The sequence below is a fragment of the Hippocampus zosterae genome, chromosome 8, assembly GCF_025434085.1.
Source record: "Hippocampus zosterae strain Florida chromosome 8, ASM2543408v3, whole genome shotgun sequence".
NCBI classification, from domain to species: Eukaryota; Metazoa; Chordata; class Actinopteri; order Syngnathiformes; family Syngnathidae; genus Hippocampus; species Hippocampus zosterae.
The window spans coordinates 24,676,137-24,689,322 of record NC_067458.1 but is presented as its reverse complement, the minus strand read 5'-3'; the positions used below and the strand labels follow the sequence as shown (position 1 = coordinate 24,689,322).

Sequence of the window (13,186 nt, the reverse complement as noted above, 5' to 3'; positions counted from 1 at the left end):
ATGAATGACGGGGGCCAAGGTGGGTCACGACGGGACTTATCGCCGAGCGCACATGCGGCAACGGATGCCAATTGGAGGGGGGGGGGGCATCGCGGGCACGGGAAGGGATCAGCCGCTGACATCATTAACCGCGGGGAGCTTCCATTCACTTGGATCGGGGGTGGGGGGGGATTTCTCACAGCCACCCGCTCAAGTCCCAAGCGGGGACGATCGCCGACGGCCATTTTGTCTCTCGGGCTTCTCCGCCGGACAACGTCCGCAGCTCGGCCGCCATCCGTTGCGAGAAGGAAGGCGGTGGTTGAAGACTTCCTTCAACTCGCTTTTTGCTCAGCAAGAGGCGGACGCAGCACTTCGGCGCCAGAAAAGCAAATAGCCGTCAGCGCTTTGCGCAGTTTGTTCGGCGGTGGACTGGGATGGGCTTTGTCGTCCCGCCTCACCTCAACGTGGCCCCGAGTCTGGTGGGTGGGCTGGGGGCGGGCGTCAAGAAGAAAAGCAGGTGCGGCCGGCCGGGTTCAAAGGAAGCGCTGTCACGCACAAACCAAAATCAGCGCTTTTTCCTCCTGCGTCCTCCACGCCCGCTTTGGAGTTTGGCTCGCCGGCGGACGCCTTTCATCACGGCCGCCGCCGATTCCACCCGGCTCAGCGATTCGCGCCTCCGATCGCCGCCGATTACGCGCAGGAGATGTTGTTTGCTCAGCTACGCTTTGTGTACCTGCCGACGGCAAAAGCCAGCCACTGACGTCGGGCCCGTCCGGCGAGCGGGGTGCCGATAACCCAACGCGGGAAAGGCACAACTTGCTCATTGTTTTGCCGCCAATCTTGGAGCATCTTTGGCGACGCGACGGCGCCCCCTCTCGCCGCATTTTCCAACGCTGCATACGGAAAAGGCTCCTTATGCACGCGCACCTTGGGAAGCTCGTAAATATTTCAGAAAAAGAGTCCTCGCTTCCCGAGTGTCAGGTGACTTTTTGGCGGCCCGCCTGTCACTCACGGAACGTGGCAAGCATGTTGACGTGAGGGGGTGGGGGGGGGGCACCTTCAATAATTCAATCAAATGCGAGAGGGCGGAAGGGACGCCGGCCATTAGAGTCGTCTGTCCATCCTGGCCGAGTCACTCACAGGACGCGGCCTCACCAGTCAATCCGGAGGGGGGAGCGTGGCGTCCCTCCTCGCCCCCCGCCCCCCACCCCCGGTCTTGCTCTCTCAACAAGACCAGTCAAGGTTTGCCGAAGCGCTTTATCGTCACGGGCCCTGCGGGCTCATCTCGCCGTCAGGTGGGGGGGGGGGGCAGCACCGTGAGGCCGAGCTACCTTTGGTGACGTTACCAAGAACGGTGGAGTTCATTTCGTCGTTGAGCGCCGGCTTGTGGATTATTGAGTTGCATGATGATTTGGGGGTTTTGGGGGGTGGCATAATGTGAGGTCACGTCCAAGCGCTGAGGAGGTCAAGAGGTCAACTTCGGAGGGGAGCACGTCAAAGCCACGTTGAGCGGCATTGCAAGCGAGTCGACTGAACTTAGTGCGCCGACACCCGCCCCCCCCCCCCCATCGGTGGTCGCAGCGTGGCAAAAGCCCGTCCTTGGGGAGGAGAAACCACCTTTGCCCGACGCAGCCCGAACAACGAAGGCCGTGCAAATTTCATCCGGCAAAAGAGGCCCGAGAGAGGCCGGCGCCAAGGATGACTTATTCATGCAGCCGATCCGCGCGCGGCCGACGGCTCGCCGCGCCCGTGGCGTGCGAATAACGGCGCGCTCCAGCGCCGACGGACTCCGCGGAGAACTGCGGCCGATGTCCTCGCGCCCAAAGCGGGACCGTGGCATGCGGCGTCCGGCTCCAATCCGATCGATTGGGGCCGCCCCCGAAACCGAAGCTCCGCTTCAATGGCTTGAGAAGTTGCGGCGCAACGGCTGCCTCCCACTCGCAAGCTGCAAACTTCCAGCGGCGGCGGCGGCGGCAATTTCTTTCCTCTTGTGCAAGCGCAGCTTGTTTTGCGACTCGACAAAGCAGCGTAACGGCTTCCGTTCTCGCTCATCATCATCATCATCATCATCGCCGTCCTCACGTTTCCTTTTGTTTGTTTGCAAGTGTGCTTGGTTTGCGACGGCGCTTCTTTTGTTTATTGATCTATTTATGACTTCTTGTTCTTTTTTTGCTGCTTTGGGCAGATTTTCGTCTGCGTTAGCGCCTTTGAATGTGCCTACTCAGCATGCGGCACGTCAGAGCGCACACGCACACGTCGTGTGTGACAGTGTGGAAGCCAAGCGTGCGCTGGGGAGGGGGGGGGGGGCACAGTGCCAAATTGCTTTTCTGGGCAAACCGGGTGAGAACCGAGACCCCGTCCAACGTCACCCCCCCCCCCCCTTCGGTCCTTCTGGCCCCGGGTCACTAACTCAATCATGGGAGGAGGCGTCATAATTATGAGTCGCCCGTGAGCATTAACGGCGTGGAGGTGATTTATCAAAAACCTTCCCAGCACTTTTTACAGCGTTCCTCGTTTGCCCGCGCCGCGTCGCATTTTGCCGAGCGTCTGATGTTCCAATCGAGGTCGGCGATGGCTGCCACGATGAGGAGCGTTTGCGCGTTTGGCCGTGGAGACCGGGTTCTCGCCCGGGGCGCCGACTCGGCTCTCGTCGGAAAAGAAAAAGCCAATGCAAAGATATCCCGGGCGACGGACGGATCGTTGCAACAAAAAGTCAAGAGTCAAGAGCTCTCTGCGTTTTTTTTATCGGCCCTCTTCTCGTTGTCGGCCGCCTTTTTTAATTATGGAGAATGAATTGCTTGAAAATTTATGATGGCAAGACACGCGGCTCTCCTCCTTTTCCGTTCATACATGAAGAATGTTCAATTCATGTTTTGATCATCAATCCATTTGGAAAATGGATGGCTGCGATGACGCCAATGAGCAGTTTCTTTTCGCCGCTCTGTGAAATTTTAATCTTACATCGGAGCGGCAAATTGGCGCCGTTGTGAAATCGGGCTTCTTTCCTCTCCGGCGGCCGGCTCGAGTCAAGCCTCTCCTTTGTCAGGCAGGCGCCATGAAACACTCCTTCACGCCTCGGTGGCATCTGGGCCGCAAGACCACGGCGCGATCCTCCATTGGGTGTCTCCAGTCGGTCCCGAACGTCGCTATTCACCTCTCGACCCGCACTCGTAATTGGCTTGAACCACCGTGCCATCCGAAATACACACACACACACACACACACATACACCAATCAAAAATTGAAAAGAAAAAAAAAACAACAAAAAAAGCAACAGGAGTTTTCACGCCGCACCGCAGAGATCGACTGAATAGGACATTTTTGACAAGGGAGACGCGGCGGATCTCAGGACAACCCAACAAGGCGTTTTACGGAAAAAGAGCAATGACACGGTCTCGCAAAGGAGGACAAACATGGCAGGAAAACCTCGGCCATGATGAACGATGCGGCTGGGGGATGACAACGGACAGAGTGAAATCAGTCCATTCGTTCATGGGGGGCATACGACAAGCCGTCTCGGGTGTATTGCAAGCCACCCTTGAAACCGCTCAAATGGGACGCCTTCGAAGGGATGTCAATTTAAAAAGAACTAGACACACACACACACACACACACACACTGGGCCTTTCCTCTCCCGTGTCATTGTCAGGCGCACATCCCGCATAGCGCATCTGGAGGTTGTCGGCGGCGCACTCAACTTCGCGAGCGCTCCCCACGGACGCGCCGCCGGCCGCCGCGCCGCTCACCGTTTCGCCCGAGTCGGCGGAAAAGACCACCGGGCGCAATCGTCCAAAAGTTGACCGGCGGGAAAGACGCTAAAGTGAAAACGTCAAGCCGGAGTCGGAGCCGCGGCCTGATTTCAAATCAGTCGAACAAAGAAATGGCTCGCTTGAGACGTGCGCGGCCCATTTGGAAAAGGGTCATCGCTTTAGCCGCATTTTCACGCTTTCTTGTGGCGACGTGAATATTGACGCGCAACTGTGAAAATCCCTCCGAGTCAAAAAGGAGTCGACGAGAGTTCGTGACGAGATGGCGAGGGAAAGCCACCCGAGCGCGCTTGGACTTTGTCCGCTTCTTCCATCCTGCGCAAAAAATCTCCAATATTCGCCGACGCTTCTTCTTTCTTCGTCCACATTCGGCGCCGTCAAAAAGTCGCGCGAGGAGCCACGGCGGAAAAGTCGGCCGTTTACGTGGCATTGAAAAGCGCGCGGCGGCTCAATTTAGGCGCGGCCCAACTCATTTGGAGAAGAAAAAAAAAACAACAAGATGCCATTTGTCAGCTGAAGTGCATGCCAATCGTTCAGCATGCGCGTGTGGTCAAGAAAGAGGCCCGCGGCGGCAGCAGCCTGCCGGCAAGGATGGGACACGGCTTTTTATTCAACTTTAGCAAAACAAGATTCTCCACAACGTTCCACCTCGCGGCCTTTTTGCGGACAGTCGGACACGTCGAGCCAATAAATATGGAAACTATTTACACATATACATTAGCAGCAACCCCCATCGATCGATAATATCTTTAGAATCTTGCCTCTCAAACTGCTTCAAACAACAAAGCGTGTGACGGAAAAGTGCTTCGGACCGCACGACTGTCCGTGTTTTATGTTTGGTGTTGTCTTGATTATTTGACTTGATGTTAACTGTTTTGTTAAGCGAAAGCGCGAAATAAATCAGCATGTATTGGATTGTAATATTGATGAGGCTCGAGTCGGGAACGGGGATGGTTTTTTTTTTTTTTTTAATATTTAGAAGAAGATTGATGGCTGATGAGAAAACAGCGACTGAAAAGTTCGGGCCAAGAGGAAGCGGGTTGCTGGCCGCGGATACAATTAAAAAATTAAGTTTTTTAAAAAAAAAACCCTCAATAAGCGCATCGGAGAAACGCGAATGCGCTGAACTGCGCCTTCTTTTCGAAGGAGCTGGCACGCGCCAACTTGGTTTCTTGTCAACTCCACAATTTGCCGAATAAAAAAAAAAGGGGGGGGGGGAAATTAAGAGTCTACTCGATGCATCGCCCGATTATCAGACGCGCCGTTTTGTTCATGAAATAAAAATAAACAATTTTTTTCCATTAGAAAAAATAAAATAAAATAAGGATTCGAACGGTCGTCATTTGGCGTCCGGACTTTTCGCAGCCAAAACAAGGACGTCACCTTCTAACATTAAAATCAATTTTTTTTCCACCCTAGAAAACGTGAGCTTCGTTGAAAATGAAAATGACATTTTCAAGGATCCAAGGATCTACGATCTAGAAAACAAGAGCTCGGTAAAAATAAAAAAAGAAGCAAGCATAGTTGTCAGTACCGCGGAGGCCGGCCGCCAAAGGCGCCTCCGCGGGTTTGTTTGTTTGTTTGTTTTTTGTTTGTTTGACAGTCCACACCCGAGAGACGATTTGCATGCTGTGACCTCGACGAACATTTGCTATTAAGACGCGGCTGAAACATCCAAGCAACAAGCGCGATTTTGTTTTCTTCTTTTTCTTAATAAAAAACAAAGGTCGCTGGGGGAGCACGTCAAATAAACATTTTCTGTACACTTGGAAATAAATAGTCTCCGCACCGGCTCGGCAAATGTCTTTAGAAAAAAAATGGATGGAGAAATCGGCGTCCGCGTTTGGTTTTTGTCTCCGCGAGTTGCGGATTTGTGCGGCGGGCGCTCGAGTCGCGGCGCGTCTCGCGAGGGAAGGAGGAAGCTGCATGCTGAGCACACGCGAGGGCACCGGGACCGGACCATACATGTCCTGCATGCTGGCGAACGGAGAGGCGAGGAGCGAACACGCCGACGACGCTTGTCCAAATGTCCCCTTGGGCTTGGCTTTTTTTTTTTCATTCTCGGGCCGCTTCAGTCCGCGTTGACAAGCTTTGCGTCCAAGAAGCTGCCGAATGTCACTTAAGACTCGTCGAGCAGGTTGGAAGGCGACCCTCCCCCCGCCAAGAAAAAAAAAGTTTTAAGACTCAAAAGGCTTCCGACGACAAAATGGAGAGCGGGCGGGCGGACGGGCGGTCAGGCGGGCGCCAGGCCGTCAGATGAAGAAGTCGGGCCGCTTGCCGGCGGGATCTCTGGAGCCGGGGGGTGGTCCGGCGGCGGGGCCGTAGGTCCGGCCGGCCAGCTTCTCGTACTTGTCCTTGTACAGGTCCCGCTCCTTGGCCAGGCGCGCCACGTCCTGCTTGAGCTGCTCCACCTGGTTCTGCAGCGTGCACTTCTCCGTCTCCAGCATGTGCCTCTGCTGCACGCGCTTGAAGCGGCACGACTGCGCGTAGCCGCGGTTCTTCAGGGTGCGCCTCTTCTGCTTGAGGCGGATCACCTCCTCCTTGCTGAAGCCGCGCAGCTGCCGGTTGAGCTCGCGCACGGTCATGCTGACCAGCTGCTCGTCGGAGAAGCGCTCCTCCAGGCGCGCGTGGTGGTGGTGGTGGTGGTGGCCCTGGTGGTGATGGTGGTGGTGGTGGTGGGCGGCGGCCGAGGACGCCGACAGGTCCTCCCCGGCGTACTGCTGGCCGCGGAAGCCCTCGTAGGCCTGGTGGTGGTGGTGGTGGTGGTGAGCGTTGCCGATGAGGGCCTCCACCGCGTCCTCCGGGGTCAGATTGAGCGCCTCGGGGTTGATGTGGTGCTGGTAGCTGGGGATCCAGTACAGGTCCTCCAGCTGCGGCTTGGCCGCGTTGCCGTGCTGAGCGTTGCCGCCGCCGTTGCCGGCCGCCCCCCCGCCCCCGCCCCCGGGCAGGCTCTGGTTGGCCTGCGCGCCGGGACTCGGCGTGCAGAAGCTGGGCGAGGAAGGCACCGACGAGCACGGCGTGCTGATGGGGGTGGACGAGAGCGAGCCCGACGGCAGGCGGTGGCAGTAGCGCTCGGCTTCCGGGGGCTCCTTCTTCACCTCGAACTTCATCAGGTCAAAGTCGTTGACGTAGTCGATGGCCAGCGGGCCGGCGGGCAGCTCTGCGCTCATGGCGAGCTCGGCGGCCATGTCAGTCCATGCGACGGCGCTCGCCCTCCCGGCCGAAGCGACGCTGGGCGGCGGCCCTCTCGGAAGCGGAGAAATGGCGCGCGCCCGACTGCCCCCCGCGAGGGCCGCCGGGGGCTATTTATAGCCGCCTCGCTATACGTCCGCGTGTGAATCAACTTGTCCACCTGCCAGCTCGCGTCTGCTCCCCCTTCTTGTTGACAACTCGCGCCGGGTCAAATGCGCACGCCTGAGCCCGCCCGCCCGCCCGCCTCTCCCCCACACCCCACAGCCCCCGCCCCACCGGTGGCCGAAACTTGAAGCCGATTTGGAAACGGCAACCCGCCTTGTCCTTGCCTCACCTCGGCCCGGTCCTCGCACTCCTTGGCTCGATATCCAAACCGCCGCAAAAAGTCCCTCTCGGCGTGCCTCGGACTCGGAAACTTTCCGACGGTCAAAGCGCCGCTGAAAAGCGCGTCCCGACGCGCTCCGAGTCCGGCTTCAATCGGATGTTCGGAGGACGGGACGGCGGAGTCTCGCGTCCCGCCTTGAAGCTCAGCCCGGACGAGGGCGTTCCGCTTGCGGGCCTCCCTCGGTCCCGCTGACAAAGCGTCAGCGATTCCGCTCGCGCTCCTTTAATTGTGCGCGGGAGGGGGCGGGAGGTGCGCGCGCGATTCGACGGCGCCGGCGCGCGGTGACACACTGAGGCGCGGAAAGGCGACGCGCACTTATAAAGGCGGCGCGGTCCTCCCCGCGCCGGGCCAATGGGAGTGGAAGCGCGCACGTTGCCTCGCGCCGGCCTATGGCGAAGCGTCGACCCGGCCGAGAGCAGCCGAAAAGAGCCGGAAAGAGCCGAAAAGAGCCGAGGGCGGGAACGGGGGCGGGGGTCGGGGAACAGGTGCGGGCTGCAGCAACCCAATCCCCCCCACCCTTCCAGTGAGCGAGCGAGCAGGCCAAGAGCTTCAAAAATGATTCCTTGGAAGCGAGAAACCCTTTCAAAGTGAAAGCGCACAGAATGAAATGAAAAAAGTGCCGATCATCTTCATCTTGGAGTCACCCGCACATTCACGGTTCACCTTTGACTTGTCCGGTGACTTCGCAGTGCATCGTTGCTGCGCTTTCTTCCAGTCGGCACAATCGCCGCGACAACTGAGAATTTCAGACGGACGACTCGACCACAGGAAAGGCGTTTTTAATCCCTATAATGGACATCTTGGAGGGTGCGTCCGGTTGGCAGCGGCTCGGCGTCCACCCCGACTCATTTCAAAGCCATAAAATGGCAAACGTGCGGAGAACAGCCGCAAACAAAAGAGTCAAACGTGAAGAGTTCATCGGAGACGATCAAGCGGCTCCCGTTTATGAGCTCGGCGACCGCCACCGGCCGATTGGCCGCCTCGGGAGCCCTCGCGCCCCCGAGGATGGCCGCGCGGCCAATCTATCAATCGCGGATCGATCCGAGGCCGCGCTCCCCTCGGCCAAAAATCGATTCGCATTTCCGCGAGTGGGTGAGGAAGCCGCGCGGCTTAAGTCGACATCGGATGGTCCCGCCGCTGGTGGTCGACGAGGTTTGCCCTCGCAATTAAGCGCAAATTGCATCCGCGAGGATCGACGGGTCGTTAAGCCCCCCGGACGCCGCATCTGGGGCGGAGGGAGACGGGTCAATACCGGTGATAAGCACCGGGGGGGGGGCATCCCTTTCGGACCCCTTTTGTCTTTTGCGCAGCGCCTGTGCCCAGGCGCAAAACGCACAGCTGCGGAAGGCATCCCGCGCTCCAGGGGGCGCCCAAAACGGCCGGAAACTCGCCTTCAATACGAGGGCGCTCAAAGGAACTTTTAAGTGGCCACCTTGGAAAGCAAAACCATTCCAGGAGTGAGCGACACTGTTTCATTTCGACCGGACACAGACTTGATATTCGAAGGGCCAGAGAAAACGGTGGCTCCATCAAGGAATAAAATCTTACTAACGGCGTTTCAAATTCCGAGCCAGGCCCAATTCACAGTGAAAAGGTTGACCTTTGTCCTTGCGATTGCGCAAAAAGGCGTCTTCTTTTGGACCAACGGTGACAATAGGGCCGAATCAAGGCGCCGTCGGCAATGGAGTCAAACGGGTGCCCGCGAGTCAAACGCGCGGCGGCCACTGAGCCGCCTTAGCCCAAAGGTGCGCCCCCTCCCTTCCTGCTGGCAAAATCTGCTGCCGAGTCGGAAATGAAAGGCAATCATATGGAGGTATTTAGCGGTCTTCTCGGAAATAAGCCGCGGGCGGCTCCTGCGATTGCCCGGCGAAGCGGTCGCCATTGAAAAGGGCCCCCCCCCCCCTTAAGAAGCTCTGCCGCGGCCCCTTCATTGTTGCGAGCGCAAGGCGAGCGGACTTTTTTGGGGAGCGTCAGGCCTTTCATTGTGCCCGCTCGCTTAAGGCGACTCGGCTGCCCGTGCGCTTCTGACGCTTGAAGCGAAGCGCACCTCAGCGGGGGCGAAGGAGGGCCTGGCGTGGGGGGGGGGGGGGGGGGAGCAAAAGGGTCGGCTGAGGAATGCCGCAAGCGATCCGGACTCGGAAGCGGGAATGGACGCCGCGCACCGCTTGCTCAAATGTGTGCGTGGCCTCCAACAAAAGCGAGACCCAAACGTGGCAAATCCTCCATTTTTTCATCATGCAGCACATCGACTTGAATGATATCAAAGTCATACGTTTGATATATAGAGAAAGAGATATGACAGAGAGAGCTCTATATATGGATTTTTTTCTCACACACACACACACACACACACACACATGACAAAGCCTCACACTTGACCTTTCCAATCTCCAGGTCTGCATGAACGGATGATATTTCTCTTTTGTGTCTTCCCTCCACCTTGCAGCCCCCACCCCAAAAAAAATGACATAGAGTATTGATCTTAATTACAATTTGCCAAGCTCAGCAGCTCCTATCGCAGCTTTGAGACAAGAGGCAGCAAGGCATCCGTCTAAGGCGTCCCCCCCCTTTCTGCACACAAAGATGAAAAGCCCACTTTGACATGTCAAGAAACGCGACCCGCAATGTTGCAAAGGCGTCCACGAGGTCAGCGGGCGCCACCTTCAAGCGGCAGCGACCGCTCACAATGAGGAGGAGCCAAACGTCGGCTCGCTTCCCTTTAATTTTTGTCATTGCAACCCGGACAACTCCGCTTTCGGAACCCGCATGGCATGCGCCGAGGGAGCCGTTGTGTTTTAATTCGCGCTACGGGGGGGACATCTTGTTTTTTTGAAATGGAGCCACGCGTACACAAGAGCATCTTCAGACATTTGAACTTTACAAACATGCATAGAAGACATCCATTGCTCAAGTGCACAAAAGAAGCACATTGTGTGTGACACCTCAAAGACCTTCATTCAAAGATGGCAAGCCAACATGAAGGCATTCTGCGCAGATTAAAAAAAACAAACAAACAAACAAAACATCAGCAGATTGGAATATGAGACGCTCTTCCCGCATGTCAATTCGAATGCGCCAATGAACAGGCTGTGGCTGGCTTACCTTTGGGTGCGGCATCGGCCGGTACACTTGGTCCTGGAGGCGCCCGCTTTTCCAATCAAGCCATCATAAATATGCCTTCCAAACACTCCAAGGTTTTGAGAATAAATATGCACTTCTTTTGGGGGGCGGGGGGGAATCTTCAAACTGCCCACGCACTTGAACCGAACCTGTCAAACGGGAACTTTCGAGGCCGGCGTTGTGGCGGACATGACGCGCTCTTCTTCACCATCGCAGCCTCGGCCTCGGGGGCGCCGGTGGGCAGTGCCCGCCGCCGTGTGGTTAGCACCGGTATTGCACGGCTCAATGGCGCAACAACACGAAATCGAGCTTTGTCTCGAGAAACGAATCGAGGACCGCGTCCGAGAGCGGGGCCGCCCGTTCCGCGTCCTTCCAAATCATCCGGCCTGGACCCGGCCCGCTCCTCTCCTCCTCCTCCGAAGGTTTTCGATGGGGTCCAGGTCTGGGGGCTGAGATGGCCACGGGGAGGATCTTGATTCGGTCTCCCGTTTACAGTATGCCGGTGTGCTTCCGCGGCAATCAAAATTCGTTTCACAGCTTTTCACACATAGTAAGCGCAGGTGCCGAGAATTATGGAGGCACTTTCAATTGGATCATTTTTTGATGACTTCTGCTGGGACCACAAAAAGAAATCGATGCCTGACGTTTGTTCGTTATTTGTAACACTTCAAGTTCTTTCAGAGAGTTCGTCTGTGTATGTGAAGCAAAACAAAACAAAAACATTTTCATCGCAAAACGGTCCACTCCATTGTTAAAATCGCAAGGAACATTTATTTACAAGACAAAATTCACAGCAGTCAAATCATTTGGACACGTCTCCAAATCCAGCATGCCAAAACAATTAAAATCAATACGATAAAAGCATAACGGAGACACGAGAACACAGCTCAATACAAGACATTGCCAATGAGCAAGGCTTTTCCCCCCCCCTTCCGATAGAAACAGAAAATCTTGAATTCAACTTCCTGGAATGCAGACATTTGACGGTGACGACGACGATGACAAGACAACCGAGTGGCTTGACGCTCGCTCACGTTTCTCATCTCAAGGTGGGAAAGGAAGCGAGACGGCGCAGTGCCGTTGTCCACCTTCCAGATGGAAAAGCTCCCACGTCGGCATCATCCAAGTCCGGCGGACCGTGAACAACATGCGACTGAGCACGTCAAAAAGACCTCGCAAGATGCCACCTTTTAATCCGCACGCGTCTTGAAAATGTCCACAAGCCGAAGGGCTCAAAGTCAGTCAAACATGTCCAAGAGAGACTCCGCGAATGCGCCTGCTTCGTCATAATTTGTCAAAATAACGCTATAGCGATGAGGTCTTTTTCTCGCCCGGCGCCGCTCGTCTTTGCGGTTCTTCTAAGCGAGGCTTTATCTGCAGTTTTTTCTCTGCGGGAGGAAGCAAAGGACGGCCATCGGTGGAAGACCAAGAGGATTTGGCAGAAAGTCAGCCAGCGCGGACGCCACTTGACGACAAGGAAGGATCGCGTCCGATCCTTGTAGCGCTTGATTTACCTTTGCTGGGCGCGTTTTTGATGAGCCGCGGTTCTGGCGCGTCCGCCTCTTCCGGAGAGCTGGAGAGGGAAATGAAGGACGGCAGCGCCAGGGAGCTTGCGGCGGGTGCATCCGGCGCGTCCCGAGAGCCTCGCGCCAGGAGCGCCGAAGGGCGGGGCCTGGCCAAAACAAACCCGCCCCCGTTAGCGGTTGCGCTTTTCCTCGCCCGAGTGAGCGTGCGCGTCCGTGGCCGACCTTTCGGGGGGTTGAGGGTCGGGGGCGCTGGCGCTGCGTTTGGCGCGCTGGCGGTGCTGCAACTTGCAGCGAGCTCCGCGAGGGCAGGAACCCGTCTTGGAGAAGTCCGCGCACACCAGAGTGTGTTTCTTCTTGCACTGGTGGGGAAACAAACGCACAGTTACATTGGCAAGCCGTGCCAGAGTGGCCGCGCTCGAGCGCGAGCTCCGCAAAGCGTGCGCAAGACCGTAAATTGGCCGCTTCGTTCTGGGCGAGATCCGATCCCTCCCACCTGTCGGCGAAGCTAATTTTATTCGCTCGGCGGAGACGGCTCCCGGCAGAGCGTTCCTGCGTACGGAGCGGCGAGGCGCGCGGGCCCCGCCGGCGGAGTAGCCCCGAAATAGAGCCAAGGGAATGTTGACGCGAGAGCCAGCGGAGGCGACAAGGCTCCCCCGGATTGATTTTCCGGGAAGGCGCAGGGCAGGAGTCTTGCTCCTCTCACCCCCCATGCTCGACTTCCATTTCCGTAAAAATGGAGAGACAAAGTCCACGTGCCGGACAAAATGCAAATGAAGAGTGACGCGATGCGAGGAGCCGCTCCAAGCCCTTTGTTTCGCACCCCCCCCACCCCCGGTCTCTGGCCTATCCTCGCCAAATCGCCCCCAACCCCCATTTTGGTGCAAAATTGAGAGCGAATGTTTGAATCGGCAGTTTTTGAGGAATCCCCTAAATGCATTTCCATCAATCATCTGCGGATTTTCTCCATTGGCGGGCCAGCCCCCCGCACCCCCCCTCTCGCTAACACGTCACGCGGCAGGAGGGGACGTGCGGCAGCCGAGCGGGGGATGGGCACGTGCGTCAAGGCCCGTTGACTGGGATGAGGGCTGGAAATGAATGCGGCTCCCTCCCGGAAGACTGGCTGGCGGCGAGCGCGCGTCGTGAACGCCTCGTCGGCGACGCAGTTGGAGGGACTTGACATGGTTGGCCTCCAAAGTTTTTCACAAAAACGGCGGTGG

General features: G+C 57.1%; 3 protein-coding genes across 5 annotated transcripts in view; all 3 read right to left on the bottom strand.

Annotated features, from left to right (window-relative positions):
- Positions 1–4,336: 4,336 nt before the first annotated feature.
- The window catches only part of mafaa (v-maf avian musculoaponeurotic fibrosarcoma oncogene homolog Aa), a 20,485-nt gene continuing 11,635 nt past the window's right edge, over positions 4,337–13,186 (bottom strand). Inside the window, exon 2 of the mRNA XM_052074187.1 lies at positions 4,337–5,382. The gene's annotated coding sequence lies outside the window, so the exon portion shown is untranslated. The remainder of the gene's footprint in view (positions 5,383–13,186) is intronic.
- LOC127606129 (transcription factor MafA-like) lies at positions 5,395–7,023 on the bottom strand. The gene has a single exon (XM_052074188.1). It carries the CDS (start codon positions 6,932–6,934, stop codon positions 5,999–6,001), a length of 936 nt encoding a protein of 311 aa, XP_051930148.1. The 5' UTR covers positions 6,935–7,023; the 3' UTR covers positions 5,395–5,998.
- Positions 11,370–13,186, bottom strand: part of zc3h3 (zinc finger CCCH-type containing 3) — a 28,691-nt gene continuing 26,874 nt past the window's right edge. For 2 of the 3 annotated variants that reach the window (XM_052074172.1, XM_052074175.1), the window contains one exon: positions 11,370–11,831. In XM_052074172.1, the coding sequence (XP_051930132.1) occupies positions 11,749–11,831 (83 nt within the window). In that variant the 3' untranslated portion in view covers positions 11,370–11,748. Of the gene's footprint in view, positions 11,832–11,957; positions 12,116–12,191; positions 12,329–13,186 lie in introns of all 3 variants that reach the window. The other variant, XM_052074174.1, reaches the window with a different exon arrangement.

Excerpts from the sequence above, each read along its gene's own strand:
- LOC127606129 (XM_052074188.1), bottom strand. The coding sequence starts at position 6,934 with ATGGCCGCCGAGCTCGCCATGAGCGCAGAGCTGCCCGCCGGCCCGCTG.